This window comes from Ahaetulla prasina, chromosome 10, assembly GCF_028640845.1.
Source record: "Ahaetulla prasina isolate Xishuangbanna chromosome 10, ASM2864084v1, whole genome shotgun sequence".
NCBI lineage: Eukaryota > Metazoa > Chordata > Lepidosauria > Squamata > Colubridae > Ahaetulla > Ahaetulla prasina.
In genome coordinates, this window is record NC_080548.1 from 29,202,248 (window position 1) to 29,217,331 (window position 15,084).

A 15,084-nucleotide genomic window follows, 5' to 3' on the forward strand; every position below is an offset into this window, starting at 1 on the left:
ACCCTCTGGAGGCACCAATTTGGGGTAATATTTTACAAGAAGAGTTCTCCATTCCTCTGAAAACAATAAAATACCTTATCCCACCAGACTTGAAATCCTAGGCTTAGAAAACTTGGAACTCTGTCGCCTTCGACAAGACCTAAGTTTAACTCACAGAATCATCTATTGTAATGTCCTTCCTGTTAAAGACTACTTCAGCTTTAATTGCAATAATACAAGAGCAACCAATAGATTTAAACTTAATGTCAACCGCTTTAATCTAGATTGCAGAAAATATGACTTCTGTAACAGAATCATCAGTGCTTGAAATACTTTACCTGACTCTGTGGTCTCTTCCCATAATCCTAAAAGTTTTATCCAAAAACTGTCTACTATTGACCTCACCCCATTCCTAAGAGGACCATAAGGGGCGTGCATAAGTGCACAAATGTGCCTACCGTTCCTGTCATATTGTTTTTCTTTTCTTCTTCCTATATATATATATATGCTTATACCTCCTATATTTACTCATATATGTGTTTATATACTATATAATCTTTTTGTATGATACCTACATATATTGTGACAAAATAAAATAAATAAATAAAAAATAAATAAATACGTTGCAAATAGAAGAACAGGAACAACTGGAGGGGAGACCTCAGCTTCCTATGGGGCGATAGAAAGCCTGAGTCAATGCATTGGGCTGGAACTCCTCTCCCACCTGCCAGAATTCCTCAGCCAGTTGGGAGTTGGAAGTCCATAAAAGTAGCCAAGGTTAGAGACCCCCTGCTCCAGAGGGTTGGACTACAACTTCCATCTCCCCAGCTGGCAGGTGGGAGAGGAGTTCCAATCCAAATGCATCTGCTCAGTCCTTCTGTCGCCCCATAGGAAGCTCAGCTCTCCCCTCCAAGTTGCCCCTGTTTCTCTTTGCAACGTACATGCCCCAAATTGGTGCCTTCGGAGGGTTGCACACTACCACTCCCATCTCCCCAGCTGGCAGGATTGGAGGTGCAGTCCAATGCAACGGCAGGGCACCAGCTTGGGGATAATGTACTCGAGAGACCAACAAAGTTAAATAACGGAGCAATCCATGGAACGCAACTGAGAAAAAAAAACCAGAATCCTAAATCCTTAAGTAAGTTTTGCAGGATAGTAATACTCATACGATTGGTTTGATGACAGAATAACAGAGATGGGAGGGACCTTGGAGGTCTTCAAGTCCCAACCCCTTGCTCAGGCAGGAGACCCTAGACCAGGGGTCTCCAACCTTGGTCCCTTTAAGACTTGTGGACTTCAACTCCCAGAGTTCCTCAGCCAGCTTTGCTGGCTGAGGGACTCTGGGAGTTGAAGTCCACAAGTCTTAAAGGGACCAAGATTGGAGACCCCTGCCCTAGACCATTTCAGACAAGTGCTTGTTCAATCTCTTCTTAAAAACTTCCAGTTATGGAGCACCTACAACTTTTAGAGGCAAGTTGTTCCACTGATTAATTGTTCTGTCAGGAAATATTTCCTTAGTTCCAGGTTGCCTCTCTCCTTGATTAATTTCCATCCGTTGCACCTTCTGATGTTCTGGTCCACCACTAGATCAAGACACTGCATCTGTTCCAGTGGTGGGTTGCTATCGGTTTGTCCCGGATCGGGCGAACCGGCGGCGGCAGCAGCGGGAGGCTCTGCCCATCCAACTGGATGGTTCTACACACGCGCGGCCACGAGTGAACCAGTAGCGACAGGATTTGCAACCCGCTACTGATCTGTTCCCCTAATTTTTTTCCACCACCACAGCCCAGTGCGGCAAGTTGAATTGAGAAATAAAAACCGGCCTGAAATTACAAGATAGCTGGACGCTTCCTCCTTTATGCATCCTTTCTCGTTTTGCACAAAACCGCAATTCTCGTGCCGTTTCCTGCCTTGGAGGTGCAGGAAAAGTTCTTGGGCCGGCCTCGTCCTGAGACAAGGTTACAAAAAGCTGGTAGATCAGATGTTCACAAAAGAATCACCCTGCGTATCCTGCAGATGTTCTTGGGTTTTTTTTCCCCCCATAAAATTCAAGATAGCGGCCAGTTTTGTGAGACGCCCATTCCACAAGATGATAAGTGCTCATTTCTTGACTCCTTCCTTCCTCCCTCCCCACCCGATATCCTGAATTGAAATTGTTTGCGGGGAAAAAAATCCTTATAAATCTGAAACCAGCCACTAATAAGATTGTGACTGTACTTCTGTGGTCCTACAAAACCTTTGGAGGCAGACCTTGCCTGCAGAGAGTGTGAAAAAGCAGAAAGAAATGCCGTGTGATTGAAAATGGGAATAAAGGGCATTTTTCTCTTTTTAACCAAACTCGGCGTTCACATTCTGATTCACCGAAGATTATATTAATCTTGGGTTTGGATTAACGGTCAGGCTGAGAGAACTACCTTCAGGGTTTATACCACAACTGGCAAAGACATATTTTGGAATACTCTCCCAAGTGCCGATCTCTTTTTGAAATGTCCCATTTCAAAAAGGCAACTGGACTTTGTTTTTCCTTGAAGACGTTTTGCTTCTCATCCAAAAAGCTTCTTCAATTCTGACTGAATGGTGGAGAATGGAAGGATTTGTATCGGACTGGATCGCCCAATCTGGTAGCGATGGTGGCGGGTGGTTCGGAGAACCGGTAGCAAAAATCCCTGCCCTGCCCGCCCCTCCATGCCCAGCTGAGCCGTGCGATCATCAGAGGTTTGGGGTTTTTTTACTTTTAAAAGGATTTTTTTCTTTAGCTGAAAAAATGCTTTTAAAAGTAAAAAAAAAAGGCCTCTGATGATCGTGCGGCTCAGCTGGGATCGTCAGAACCCTTTAAAAGTATTTTTCTACAGCCTCTTTGGCCGAAGAGGTTGTAAAAAAAAATGCTTTTGAAAGGCTCCTCTGATGATCCCAGCAGAATTGCCTGATCATCAGAGGCTTTTAAAAGCTGAGAGGGCTGTTCAATTTTGACATAGATGGCCTCTTTGACCCCTCTTTCAAACCACCCATCCTCTCTGTCCAAAATGTGGTCTTCGTCTTTTAAACCAGAGGTCTCTGATCTTGGTCACTGAAAGACTTGTGGACTTCAACTCCCAGAACTCTGGGAGTTGAAGTCCACAAGTCTTAAAGTGACCAAGGTCGGAGACCCCTGGTTTAAACGCAGATGGACTGCTGAATCTTGTCCTGATGGGTTTGCTCTCCTACGTTGTGCCATGAAATTAACTCATCAGAACGAGTGCTAATGGCCAGATGGCTGCAAGGAACATAAATCCATCCTCCACCAGTCAGAACTGAAGAAGCTTCTTGGATGAGAGGCAAAACGTCTTCAAAGAAAAACAAAGCCCGGTTGCCTTTTTGAAAGCAGGCACTTGGGAGAGAATTCCCAAGGCATTGTGTCTTTGCCAGTTGTGGTATAAAAACCCTGAATGCAATTCTCTCAGCCTGACCGCTAAACTAAACCCAAGATTAATATAATCTTCGGTGAATCAGAATATGAAGGCCGTGTTTGGTTAAAAAAAATGCCTTTATTTCCATTTTCAATCAAAAAAACCAAACCCAGTTGCTTTTTGAAAAATTGCCTTTGGGACAACCATGACCTGGATGACTGAGAATCTCCATAGACCCTTTTTGAAATAGACCATGTTTACCATTACATATATGTGTTACCACCATTGGAAACATGGTACATTTCAAAAACAGTCTATGGAATATGTATGTATTTCATATTGTTAATCGCTTGTCTCACTTTCAAAACCCTTCATTTTGACCAGCCTTGATCCAGGAAAAGTGATGCATTTATTGGAAAATAATAATTCTAGTTGTATGAGCTAGAAATAAATACCGATTTCGGGCAAAAACAAACAAACAAACCATCATAAATCACGGTCAAGAGTGCTGCAAACAGCCATAAATGCAGGCCAGTTGCCAAGTCCCCAAAATGCAAATCACATGACTGTGAAGAGGCGGATCAGAACTTTCTCATCCAGTTCATAAGTACTAGTTTTTTTTTGGGGGGGGAGGTGTCTGTCGGAACTTTGACTTATAAGTTTTTATAGTTGCGGTGTTTTTTTTTTCCAACCTTACCTGGAATTTACTTCCACACGACACTCCCCTCCCTTCCCTCCTCCCACCGCCCCCAGTGTCAGCCTCCAAGTACAGAGGATACATCAAAATCAAAATCAAGCCAGCTTTTATTTACAAAAATAGTTCTCCTGCTTAGCCCCAGAAGCAAGCCGAAAACTGCAACTTTTCTGAGAAATTCCCGTGTTCCCGAGACCTTCCCTCCCCCTCGGTTTATAATAACAGCAGTGTTCCCCTAAGGCAACCCGGTGAAGTGGATAGAAAAGAGAATTGGTGAGAACGGAAAAATATATATATATATATATTTTTTCAGTGCAATGCAAAGTATTCCGCTCAAAACATGGCTGTCGCCCTAAGGCTGGGTTGGGACGGAGTTGGGGGCGGGTGGCGCGCGCAATGAGGCAAGGCAGCGACTGTGAATACTTTTTGTGCAAATGAGCGGAAGACTCAAAAGTGTTTGAAGAATTAACTCATTGGCTGACCCGGACACCATCATCCTCTCCCCTCTGTGCCAAGTGGGAGGCCAGCGTTGTGCTTCTGGTGGCTAGGTACGGATTCTTAGGATCTGATAGGAAGTCACACAAACACAAACACAAACACACACGCACATCCCACCCCCCACTTACATCTCCCTGAAAATCTTTACCTAATACTGAGATGAAAAAGGGTGTTTGGGGGGGGGGGCGGGAAATAGGGTGAGTGAGGGCCAAGGTGGGTTGTAAACTAGGAGGCCGAGACCATTCCGCTCGGACTCGACACAACAAAGAGGAATCGGCTGTAGAGTTTTATGCAGCTTTTTTTTTTTTTCCTTTTAAAAAAAAAATCCAAACGGGTATAAAAACATCCTTCCGGGAGATGAAAAGAGCAGGAGACGTCGGGACAAATGGTCACCCCCAGGTTCGGTTAGCCACGGGAGTCAAGCAGCAAAGAGCGATTGATTCCCCTTCGAGATTTTCGGAGGGGGAAGAAAAAAGAGCACCACTGCAAATCGCACGCCATGTTTTGAGACGCAAGGTCTGGGGGGAAAAGCATATGATGGGGTGGGGGTGGGGGGCTCAGGCCCCCACCCCTCTGCCCGAGGTGCTACTCGAAGTGCCAGAATCCTGGGCGGGAATGATAGCGGCGTTTAAGATGGGGCCGGCAGTCGGAGGGGTGCTGATGTTCTTGGCTTTGTTTTGCTGGTCCAAGGAACGACCCTCAGTTTGGGGTTCTGGAGTTTTGCTGGTGGTTTGGGCCTCCTCGTTGGGTTTAGCGGTCCTGGTTTCCTCCGTCGGATTGTGCGACGCTTTGTGTTGAGGGAGGACTCCGTTCTCCTGGATGGGAGGGAGGTCGGCATTCGCAGCCACGGCTGGAGAAGTTCGCTCCAGTTTGCGATGTTTCGGCAGGGCGGCCGGAGGCGGTGGGGGAGCAGCGTCGGAAGGGACCAGAATGTTTCGGATGAGCTCTGTGCAGACAGCCGAGGCCTGGCGGGTCTCGCGGCACAACTGGGACAGGCTGAGAAAGCCGTGGGGCAAATCTTGCACCACTCGCAGGGTGACCGGCTGACCGAGGGCCCGCAACCTCTGGGCAAACATCACGGAGTCGTCCAACATGGGATCCAGAGCACACGCCTAAGGAGAAAAGATGGTCGGAGACTGTCAATCCTAGGAATCGGGAAATCCTCCTAACCTTCACATAGTCCACAGGGCCAGTTTGGTCTAATGCAGGGGTCTCCAACCTTTTTATACCTACCGGCCACTTTTGTATCTCTGTTAGTAGTAAAATTTTCTAACCACCCACTGGTTCCACAGTAATGCGCTGTGTATTGTAGTCTGCACATGCCTCTTGCGCATCGTGGATTGGGTTTGGGGGGGGGGGCGCCGGCTACCAGCTCTCCTTGTCTGTTACAGCTGGGTGGTGTGGGGGGAGATGCGCGAGCTATTCTGGGATGAGGCTCTTTTGTTTGCGGTCGCACTATAGCGCCATTTAGTTTCACTTACGTAACGTGAACTAAACTTATGCGCGGGCGATACAAATAGTATATTTTCAGAAATTTAAATCGTCACGGGGAATTTTATGAAAACCTAATGAAAATGTTTTTAAATAATGCTATGAAAATTTTTTAAAAAGTCAATTAAATTAAAAAAAAAAGGAAAGGGCTTCCCCTACCTCCCACCATGAAAACTGGAACACCCACTAGTGGGCAGTAGGGACCAGATTTACTACCACTGGTCTAATGGTTAAGGCACCAGGCTTGAAACCGGGAGACGGTGAGTTCTAGTCCTGCCTTAGTCACAAAAGCCAGCTGGGTAACTTTGGGCCAATCAGCAGGAGACTGAGAGTTCTACTCCCACCTTAGGCGTGAAAGCTGGCTGGGTAACTTTGGGCCAATCAGCAGGAGACTGAGAGTTCTAATCCCGCCTTAGGCATGAAAGACAGCTGGGTGATCTTGGGTCAGTCACTCTCTTTCTGCCCATCCTACCTCACAGGGCTGTTGCTGCGGTGAAAATAGGAGGAGGAAGGTAGATAAGCTATGTCCACGGTCTTGAATTATTGTGAAATAATGAAGGTGAGATATAAATAAGGAAACAAGTAAATAAATAAACGACACGGTGTGATTAACGATTTCTAAGGCATCTCATCCAGGTGTTCCCCAACTTCCACATCTACCCAACCCTACTCCCCCCCCCACCCACCCTTTCCCCTCCCCCTCCCAGGCATGCTCACCACGATATGGATCGGAGGGAGCCCCTTCAACATTTCATCCGGGGCCAAAAGAGGCGACATGAAGGGGTTCTTGACGATGGGCGACTGCTCCAGAGGCAGGCTGGTGGCAGGCTGGTTGCTGCGTAGCGGCTGGAAGCCGTCGGGGAAAATCAAGCCCTGGAGTTTGCTGGAGGAGAAGGCCTCTTGGTCGCGGTCGGAGAAGAAGAAGGTGGGCTGATCGTCGGGGTCTGGAATGGTAGGGCTGGAGTCTCGCTGGAGATCGGAACCCAAGAAATTTTGACACGTCTGGCTCTTCTTCCTGGAATCTTTGTGGCTGGCAAAGGACTTTGATTTGAGGCTCGTCTCGGAGGCGCTTTTCCTCAAGGCTTCTGCACGGAACGAAAGAGGAACAGATTGGAAGGGACCTTAGAGTATCCCAGGCTCAACTGTACCCCAGGGGGAGGGCCTTCTCTGTGGGGGCTCCCACCCTTTGGAACGAACTTCCCCCTGGACTCCGGCAACTGCCGGACCTTCGGACTTTCCGCCGAGAGCTGAAGACCTATTTGTTTGTTCGCGCAGGACTGGCATAGGATTTTAATAGGATTTTAATTAGTTTTAATGCTTTAACGTTCTATAATTCGGGGTTTTATTTTAAATGTTTTAATTCGGCCATTTGTATAATAAGTTTTTTAATTATGGTTTTATGTGTATATTGCTGTTGTTTTTTATTATTCGGGAGAAGGGCGGTATAAAAATTTAATAAATAAATAAATAAATAAATAAATAAATAAATAAATAAATAAATAAACTGATTTGCAACCTTCCCAGCCGCTTTGGACAAGCGAAGTCCATGGGGGGGGGGGGGGGCGAGGGCGCGAAGCAAGATTTCATTTCTAACCACCCACTGAGACAAAAATCGCCGTCGTTAAGGAAGGCAATTCGGTGAGTTTTGCCCCATTCTACGACCTTTTTTGGTGGCCCCCGTTGTTAAGCAGAAACACTGCAGCTGTTAAGCGGATCGGGCTTCCCCCGCATCTGACTTTGCCTCGTCAGATGGTCGCCAAAGGGGATCACGTGACCCCGGGGGGGAAGCTGCGACCTTCGCAAAGACACGCCGGTTTGCCGAACGCCTGAATTTTGATCAGACGTGACCCCGGGGGAACGCTGCGACGGTTGTTAAGTGTGAAAAGCCGGTCACGAGTCGCTTTTTCGGGGCGCCATTGCAACTTCGAACGCTCCCTGAACATCGGATGGTTGTTAAGTCGAGCACCCCCTGCAGTTACAAAGCCCTGCGCTTTGAAAGCAGCGGCGCCTGACAGCGAGAGAAAAGGACAGTTCCTACCAAGCGCTGGAATTAGTAAGGAGTTCGGGAGCATCGGCACCAGCCGGCCAAGGGACGCCGTAGGGAGCCACCGTGGTGCTCAGAGCTGGCGCCATGTCTGCCGCGGGAAGACGAAGAAGAGGAAGGCAGGAACAGATGAAGCTGGGGAGCTGGCAGCCTGGAGCCCGGGTGAGCCCCTTCTTACCATTTCCTGCACCCGCCCTGTTGTGCTTGCCTGTCTTGTCCATCAAAGAGCCAACCAAGGCGGACGCACCCAGGCGCAAGTCTCGGAAGAGGAGGGCCGTGTTATGGCGCATCATGTTCATGGGGTCCAGTTTCTCCAAGGTCGAGTCGTCTGGCTGCTCGGACTCCATCCCTTCGGGTTGGGAGACAAAAAATAAAAAAATGAGGAAGGGGAAGTAGTTGTGTTTAGCCTTGCCAGCTTCTGCAACCCAACAAGAAAGACACAGACTTCAGAGGATAATTAGAACTGCAGGAAAAATAATTGCTACCAACCTGCCTTCCATTGAGGATCTGTATACTGCACAAATCAAGAAGAGGGCCATGAAAATATTTGCAGATCCCTCACATCCAGGACATAAACTGTTTCAACTCCTACCCTCAAAACGACGCTATAGAGCACTGCACACCAGAACAACTAGACACAAGAACAGTTTTTTCCCGAAGGCCATCACTCTGCTAAACAAATAATTCCCTCAACACTGTCAGACTATTTACTGAATCTGCACTACTATTAATCTTCTCATCGTTCCCATCACCAATCTCTTTCCACTTATGACTGTATGACTATAACTTGTTGCTGGCAATCCTTATGATTTATATTGATATATTGACCATCAATTGTGTTGTAAATGTTGTACCTTGATGAACGTATCTTTTCTTTTATGCACACTGAGAGCACATGCACCAAGACAAATTCCTTGAGTGTCCAATCACACTTGGCCAATAAAAAATTCTATTCTATTCTATTCTATTCTATTCTATTCTATTCTATTCTATTCTATTCTATTCTATTCTATTCTATTCTATTCTATTCTATTCTTTAAGCCTGGTGGACTTCAACGCCCAGAATTCCCCAGCCGAGGTCAGACATCCAGATTTTGGTCCTGATTGCAGGGACAGTCCCACTCGCTGGCTGGATGACACTTTCTGAAACCAACAGCAGGCTTTGTTTTATTTAGTGGGCACAGGCCACCTGGGCTCCCAAAAATTTTGTGTGGCTTAAAAATGAAAAAAAAAAAAATTAAAAACAAAACAAAAAAAAGGAACTTCGAGTGGCCTAAAAAAAACAGGAGTGTCCAATTTGGCTACTTTCAAACTTATGGATGTTATGGAAAACCAGCAACTTCAGTAATTTTTTTACTACCGGTTCTGTGGGTGTGGCATGGATTGGTGGGTGTGGCTTGGTGAGCGTGGCAGGAGGAGGATACTGTAAAATCTCCATTCCCACCCCACTCCAGGGGAAGGATACTGCAAAATCCCCATTTCCCCCCCGATCAGCTGGGACCTGGGAGGCAGAGAATAGATGGGGGTGAGGCCAGTCAGAATTTTTACTACCGTTTCTCCGAACTACTTAAAATTTCCGCTACCGGAACCCATCTCTGAGCATCTTGAACTGTACCTGGAAGCCAACCTTGAAATAAAGCTCTTCCTCCCTCAGGGGTCCAATCCTTCCTAAACTCCTCCAGTTCCGACACGGATACCGGATTGTCAGCCGCCTGCCCCACCTTCGTCCCTCCCTGTCCCACCTCCATAAACGTGGCCGCCCCCCTCCCCATTTTCCAGCGAGATCCTTCACCTGCGTAGGCACTTAGGCATTTGCACAAGACGCTGAGAGGCAGGAGCGGGTCCAACAGCGTGAGAAGGCGCGAGGGCGAGGCGGCAGCCTCCAAGAGGGTGACGGGGTAGGCTGCCATGATCCCATCCGGCATCTTGATCCCAAAAGCAGCGGCGCGCATGGAGACGGTGATGCAGAGGTTGCCGCCGGCGCTGTCCCCGGCAAGGCACACCGTTTGTGCTGTGGAGCCTGCCGAGGGATGGAAAGGAAGAGGAGTCAGAACTGGAATGGTGGAATAAGTAGAATTAGCAAATCTGGTTGTGTAAATCTGATAGGACCAATCTCCTGTCTGGTCTCTTTTGTAACCCAAGAAGTTAAGGAAGAGCCTTTCTATGTGCCTTCTCTTCTCTGACCATTCCCTAAGCCAGGAGGATCTACAACTTTGGCAACTTTAAGATCTTAGATTAGATTAACAGAGTTGGAAGGGACCTTGTAGGTCATCTAGTCCAACCCCCCGCCCAAGCAGGAGACCCTCCACCATTTCTGACAAATGGCAGTCCAATCTCTTCTTGAAAGCCTCCAGTGATGAAGCTCCCACAACCTCCGAAGGCAACTTTTGTTCCATGGGTAGATTGTTGTCATGGTCAGAAATTTCTCCTTATTTCCAGGTTGAATCTCTCCTTGGTCAGTTTCCATCCGTTATTCCTTGTCTGGCCTTCGGGAGCTTTGGAAAATAGCTTGACCTCCTCCTCTCTGTGGCAGCCCCTCAGAGCTATCCTGTCCTTCTCTTCACTAGACTAGCCATGCCCAGGTCCTGCAACTGTTCTTCGTATGTTTTAACGGTTTGCAGTCTGCATGTTAAATTGTTTGCGGTCTGCAGGTGTGATCAACAAAACTAAAATGGCGGCCGTGATCTTGGTGATTCCAAGTATTGCTCACTGCAGCTGTAAACTCCTTGGCTGTTTTGAGGATAAGAAGCACACCTGAAACTGTCTAATGAATCTTAAGATTGGAGTACACACACACACAATTAAGACAAATTCTCTCGGGGTCTCCCTTGGGGGAAATAAAGCAACATTCAAAATCCCCCTGACGTCTCCCAGACTCAGGAACTTTTTATTACTGGTTTATAGGTGGCCAAGCTATGAACTGATTCCCAAAAGAAGCAGACGTATGGACAAATATAATGGAAATATGAGACTCGTTTATACAAAATACAGTAGGATAAAGAAACATATAGCTATCAAGTGCATTAGAAATATAGGCGTACTTGAATAATATTTGCATCAGGTAAAAGTATATATAGAATCAATCAATCAATCTATCTATCTATCTATCTATCTATCTATCTATCTATCTATCTATCTATCTATCTATCTATCTATCTATCTATCTATCTATCTACCCACCTACCTAACTAATTTTTATACTAATTTTTGATAATTACTGTCACACTGTCTTATGATACTAATTTTTGTTGCATTTTTTCCACTTATTTTTAAACCCCCGTGCCTTTTCCCTATCCTGATTATTACTATGGTTTGTCGCACAGCCAGCCAGATGTTCAGGCTGGGATTTGGCATTTTTATATGCACTTCTCGAACCTTCCCCAAGAACCTGGGATAGGTCGATGTGGATGTTTGATGGAGTTTCGAGCTAATGTTGCGGGACCTGAGCTGTTTCGAGTAAATCTGCCTTTTTGTAACTGACCGATGGTGAATTTTGTTCCTTTTCTTTTTCCGTTATGATTTCGAAAGCAATAGAAAATAAATTAAAACATCATGGGTAGTCCTCAACTTACAACAGCCGACTGTTTGAAGTTACGAGGCCAGCTGAAAAAGTGACTTATGGCTGTTTTTCACATTAAAGCAGGGGTCTCCAATCTTGGCAACTTGAAGACTTGTGGACTTCAACTCCCAGAGTTCCTCAGCCAGCAAAGCTGGCTGAGGAATTCTGGGAGTTGAAGTCCACAAGTCTTCAAGTTGCCAAGGTTGGAGACCCCTGCATTAAAGGACATTCATAGCTTCCCCGTTATAACATTTTCACACTTATGGTTATTGCAACATCCTCACAGTCAGCTGATCAAAATTGAGATGCAGGGCAACTGGCGTGTACTTATGATGGTTGCAGCGTCCCGGGATCATGCGATGATATCCTTTCGGGACCTTCTGACAAGCCGAGTCAAACGGAAAGCCCCTTAGCCATCATGTCACTGAACAACGGTGGCATGAAAGGTTGTAAAACGGGGCAAAACTTACTTAACGGCCTCGCTCAGGGAGGGAAATTTGGCAAATTGTAGTTATAAGTCAAGGACAACCTGTAATGATTTGTCCCCTGTGCCCCAGTGGTGGGCTTCAAAACTTTTTACTACCGGTTCTGTGGGTGTAGCTTGGTGGGCGTGGCTTGGTGGGCGTGGCAGAAGAAGGATACTGTAAAATCTCCATTCCCTCCCCACTCCAGGGGAAAGATACTGTCAAATCTCCATTCCCTCCCCACTCTAGGGGAAGGATACTGTCAAATCTCCATTCCCTCCCCACTCCAGGGGAAGGATACTGTCAAATCTCCATTCCTTCCCCATTCCAACGGAAGGTTACTGCAAAATCCCCATTTCCTTCCGATCAGCTGGGATTCGGGAGGCAGAGAACAGGTGGGGGCGGGGCCAGTTGGAATTTTTACTACCGGTTCTCCAAACTACTCAGAATTTCTGCTACCGATTCTCCAGAACTGGTCAAAACTTGCTGAAACCCACCTCTGCTGTGCCCCCCCCCCCCCGTGGAAGGAGGGGCTGCTCCCCAATTCCTTACCCAAGAGGTGGCAGTTTTTAAGAGCCCAGCAGTAGGCAAAGAAGCATTCCTCTAACGCTCGTGGGAACGGAGCCTCGGGTGAGAGCGAGTAGTCGATGGAAAGAATAGGGGCCCCCAATTCCTGAGCCCACGATTTGAGGTAGGGCTCGTGCGACTTGGAGGTCTGGGCTACGAAACCTCCTCCGTGAAAATGCACCATGAGGTAAGGGGAACGGGGCAGGGTCTTGGACTTCCAGGGCAGCTCCAGGGCCAGAGTTCCTTCCGGTCGCATCAATTTGAGCAATTCTTCACTATCCTACAGAGAAGAGAAACAGATCGCAAGGGTTAGATCCGAAAAGGCTTAGAGCAGGCCTCTCTCGTTGCTTCCTCCCTATGCTGCCGGCGCCCGGAAGATGATCTCCCCAAAACATGAGCACCTGTTTCTGGGAAGCGGCGAGCTGCAAAGGAGGAAAACGTGAAAGGGCCTCTGGTGGCTCAGACTGCTAAGACAGTCTGTTATCAACACAGCTGCCTGCAATTACTGCAGGTTCAAGTCCCACCAGGCCCAAGGTTGACTCAGCCTTCCATCCTTTATAAGGTAGGTAAAATGAGGACCCAGATTGTTGGGGGCAATAAGTTGACTTTGTATATAATATACAAATGGATGAAGACTATTGCTTAACACATTGTAAGCCGCCCTGAGTCTTCGGAGAAGGGCGGGATATAAATGCAAATAATAAATAATAATAATAATAAATAATAATAATCGAAATAGAGCTGGAAGGGGACCCTCGGAGGTCTTCTAGTCCAACCCCCTGCTCAAGCAGGAGATCCTAGACCATTTCAATCAATCAGAATAGAATATCAGAGAATAAATGGGGGCGGGGCCAGTCAGAATATTTACTACCGGTTCTGTGGGTGTGGCTTGGTGGGTGTGGCAGGGGAAGAATACTGTAAAATATACACCGCCCTGAGTCCTTCAGGAGAAGGGCGGTATAAAAATCAAATAAATAAATAAAATAAATAAAATAAATAAAAAATCTCCATTCCCACCCCACTCCAGGGAAAGGTTACTGCAAAATCCCCATTCCCTCCCAATAAGCTGGGACTCGGAGGCAGAGAATAGATGGGAGTGGGGCCAGCCAGAATCTTGACTACCGGTTCTCCAAACTATTCAAAATTACCGGTTCTCCAGAACTGGTCAGAACCTGCTGAAACCCACCTCTGCTTCCCACCTGTCCATACCTGTCCTTCACGCAGCTCGTGGGAAATGAGCCTCATCTGAACGGCTCCCGGTCCAGTGTGGGCCACCGGAGGGGTGATGGTAACAGTCAGTTTGGGGTTAGAAACCAGAGGCAGGTCGAAGGAATGGGGTGGGACCAGCAAGGCTCGGGACAACCGGACCTGAGAGGAAGCCATGCTGGCCAGCGACTGCAATGGGAGGACGAGATTAAACAAGAGATTAAAAACTATTCTGTCCTCAAATATCCGATATCTTTTGATAAGGATTCAGTGCACAGAACTTGTTGAGTAACAAGGGACCAGCTTAAAGGTAAAGGTTCCCCTTGCACATATGTGCTAGTCGTTCCCGACTCTAGGGGGTGGTCCTCATTTCCATTTCAAAGCCGAAGAGCCAGCGCTGTCCGAAGACGTCTCCGTGGTCACGTGGCCGGCATGACTCAACGCCAAAAGGCGCACGGAACGCTGTTCCCTTCCCACCAAAGGTGGTCCCTATTTTGCTACTTGCATTTTTTACCTGCTTTCGAACTGCTAGGTTGGCAGAAGCTGGGACAAGGAACGGGAGCTCACCCCGTTACGCGGCACCAGGGGTTCGAACCGATGAACTGCCGACCTTTCGATCGACAAGCTCAGCGTCTTAGCCACTGAGCCACCGTGTCCCTTGGGGACCAGATATCTCCTGTCTTTCCTTGTCTGTCCATGAGGATCCTTGTTTGACCCGACACTTATAGGTAGTCCTCGACTTATGACAGTTCATTTAGTGACCATTCAAAGTTACGACGCCACTGAAATAAATGACTTATGACCATTTTTCACATCTACGACCGTTGTGGCCTCCCAAGGTTCATGTGATCAGAATTCAGACATTTTGGCAAACTGGTTCGTATTTATGATGGTTGCGGTATCGTGGAGTCACGTGATCCCCTTTTGCGACTTTCTGACAAGCAAAGTCAATGGGGAAGCCGGTTCACTTAACGACTGTATTACTAACTTAACAACCGTAACGATTCACTTAACAACGGTGCCAAGAAAGGTCATAAAACGGGGCAAAAAACTCACAACCAATGTCTCACTTAGCAAAAGAAATTTGGGACACAGTTGTGGGTGCAACTACCTGTATAGTAAAAATTATAGTAACATAACATCAACAAGGTTGGTTTATCCTTATGAACCTCTTTCGGATCTGCTCTTCCTTCTGA

General features: G+C 47.1%; 1 protein-coding gene across 9 annotated transcripts in view; it reads right to left on the minus strand.

Annotated features, from left to right (window-relative positions):
• Positions 1 to 5,096: 5,096 nt before the first annotated feature.
• LIPE (lipase E, hormone sensitive type) overlaps positions 5,097 to 15,084 on the minus strand; it is a 32,325-nt gene continuing 22,337 nt past the window's right edge. For 8 of the 9 annotated variants that reach the window (XM_058196087.1, XM_058196093.1, XM_058196090.1 and 5 more), the window contains 6 exons: positions 13,892 to 14,077; positions 12,668 to 12,962; positions 9,885 to 10,112; positions 8,271 to 8,441; positions 6,766 to 7,133; positions 5,097 to 5,669 (listed from right to left, as the gene is read on the minus strand). In XM_058196087.1, the coding sequence (XP_058052070.1) occupies positions 5,115 to 5,669; positions 6,766 to 7,133; positions 8,271 to 8,441; positions 9,885 to 10,112; positions 12,668 to 12,962; positions 13,892 to 14,077 (1,803 nt within the window). In that variant the 3' untranslated portion in view covers positions 5,097 to 5,114. The remainder of the gene's footprint in view (positions 5,670 to 6,765; positions 7,134 to 8,270; positions 8,442 to 9,884; positions 10,113 to 12,667; positions 12,963 to 13,891; positions 14,078 to 15,084) is intronic. The other variant, XM_058196086.1, reaches the window with a different exon arrangement.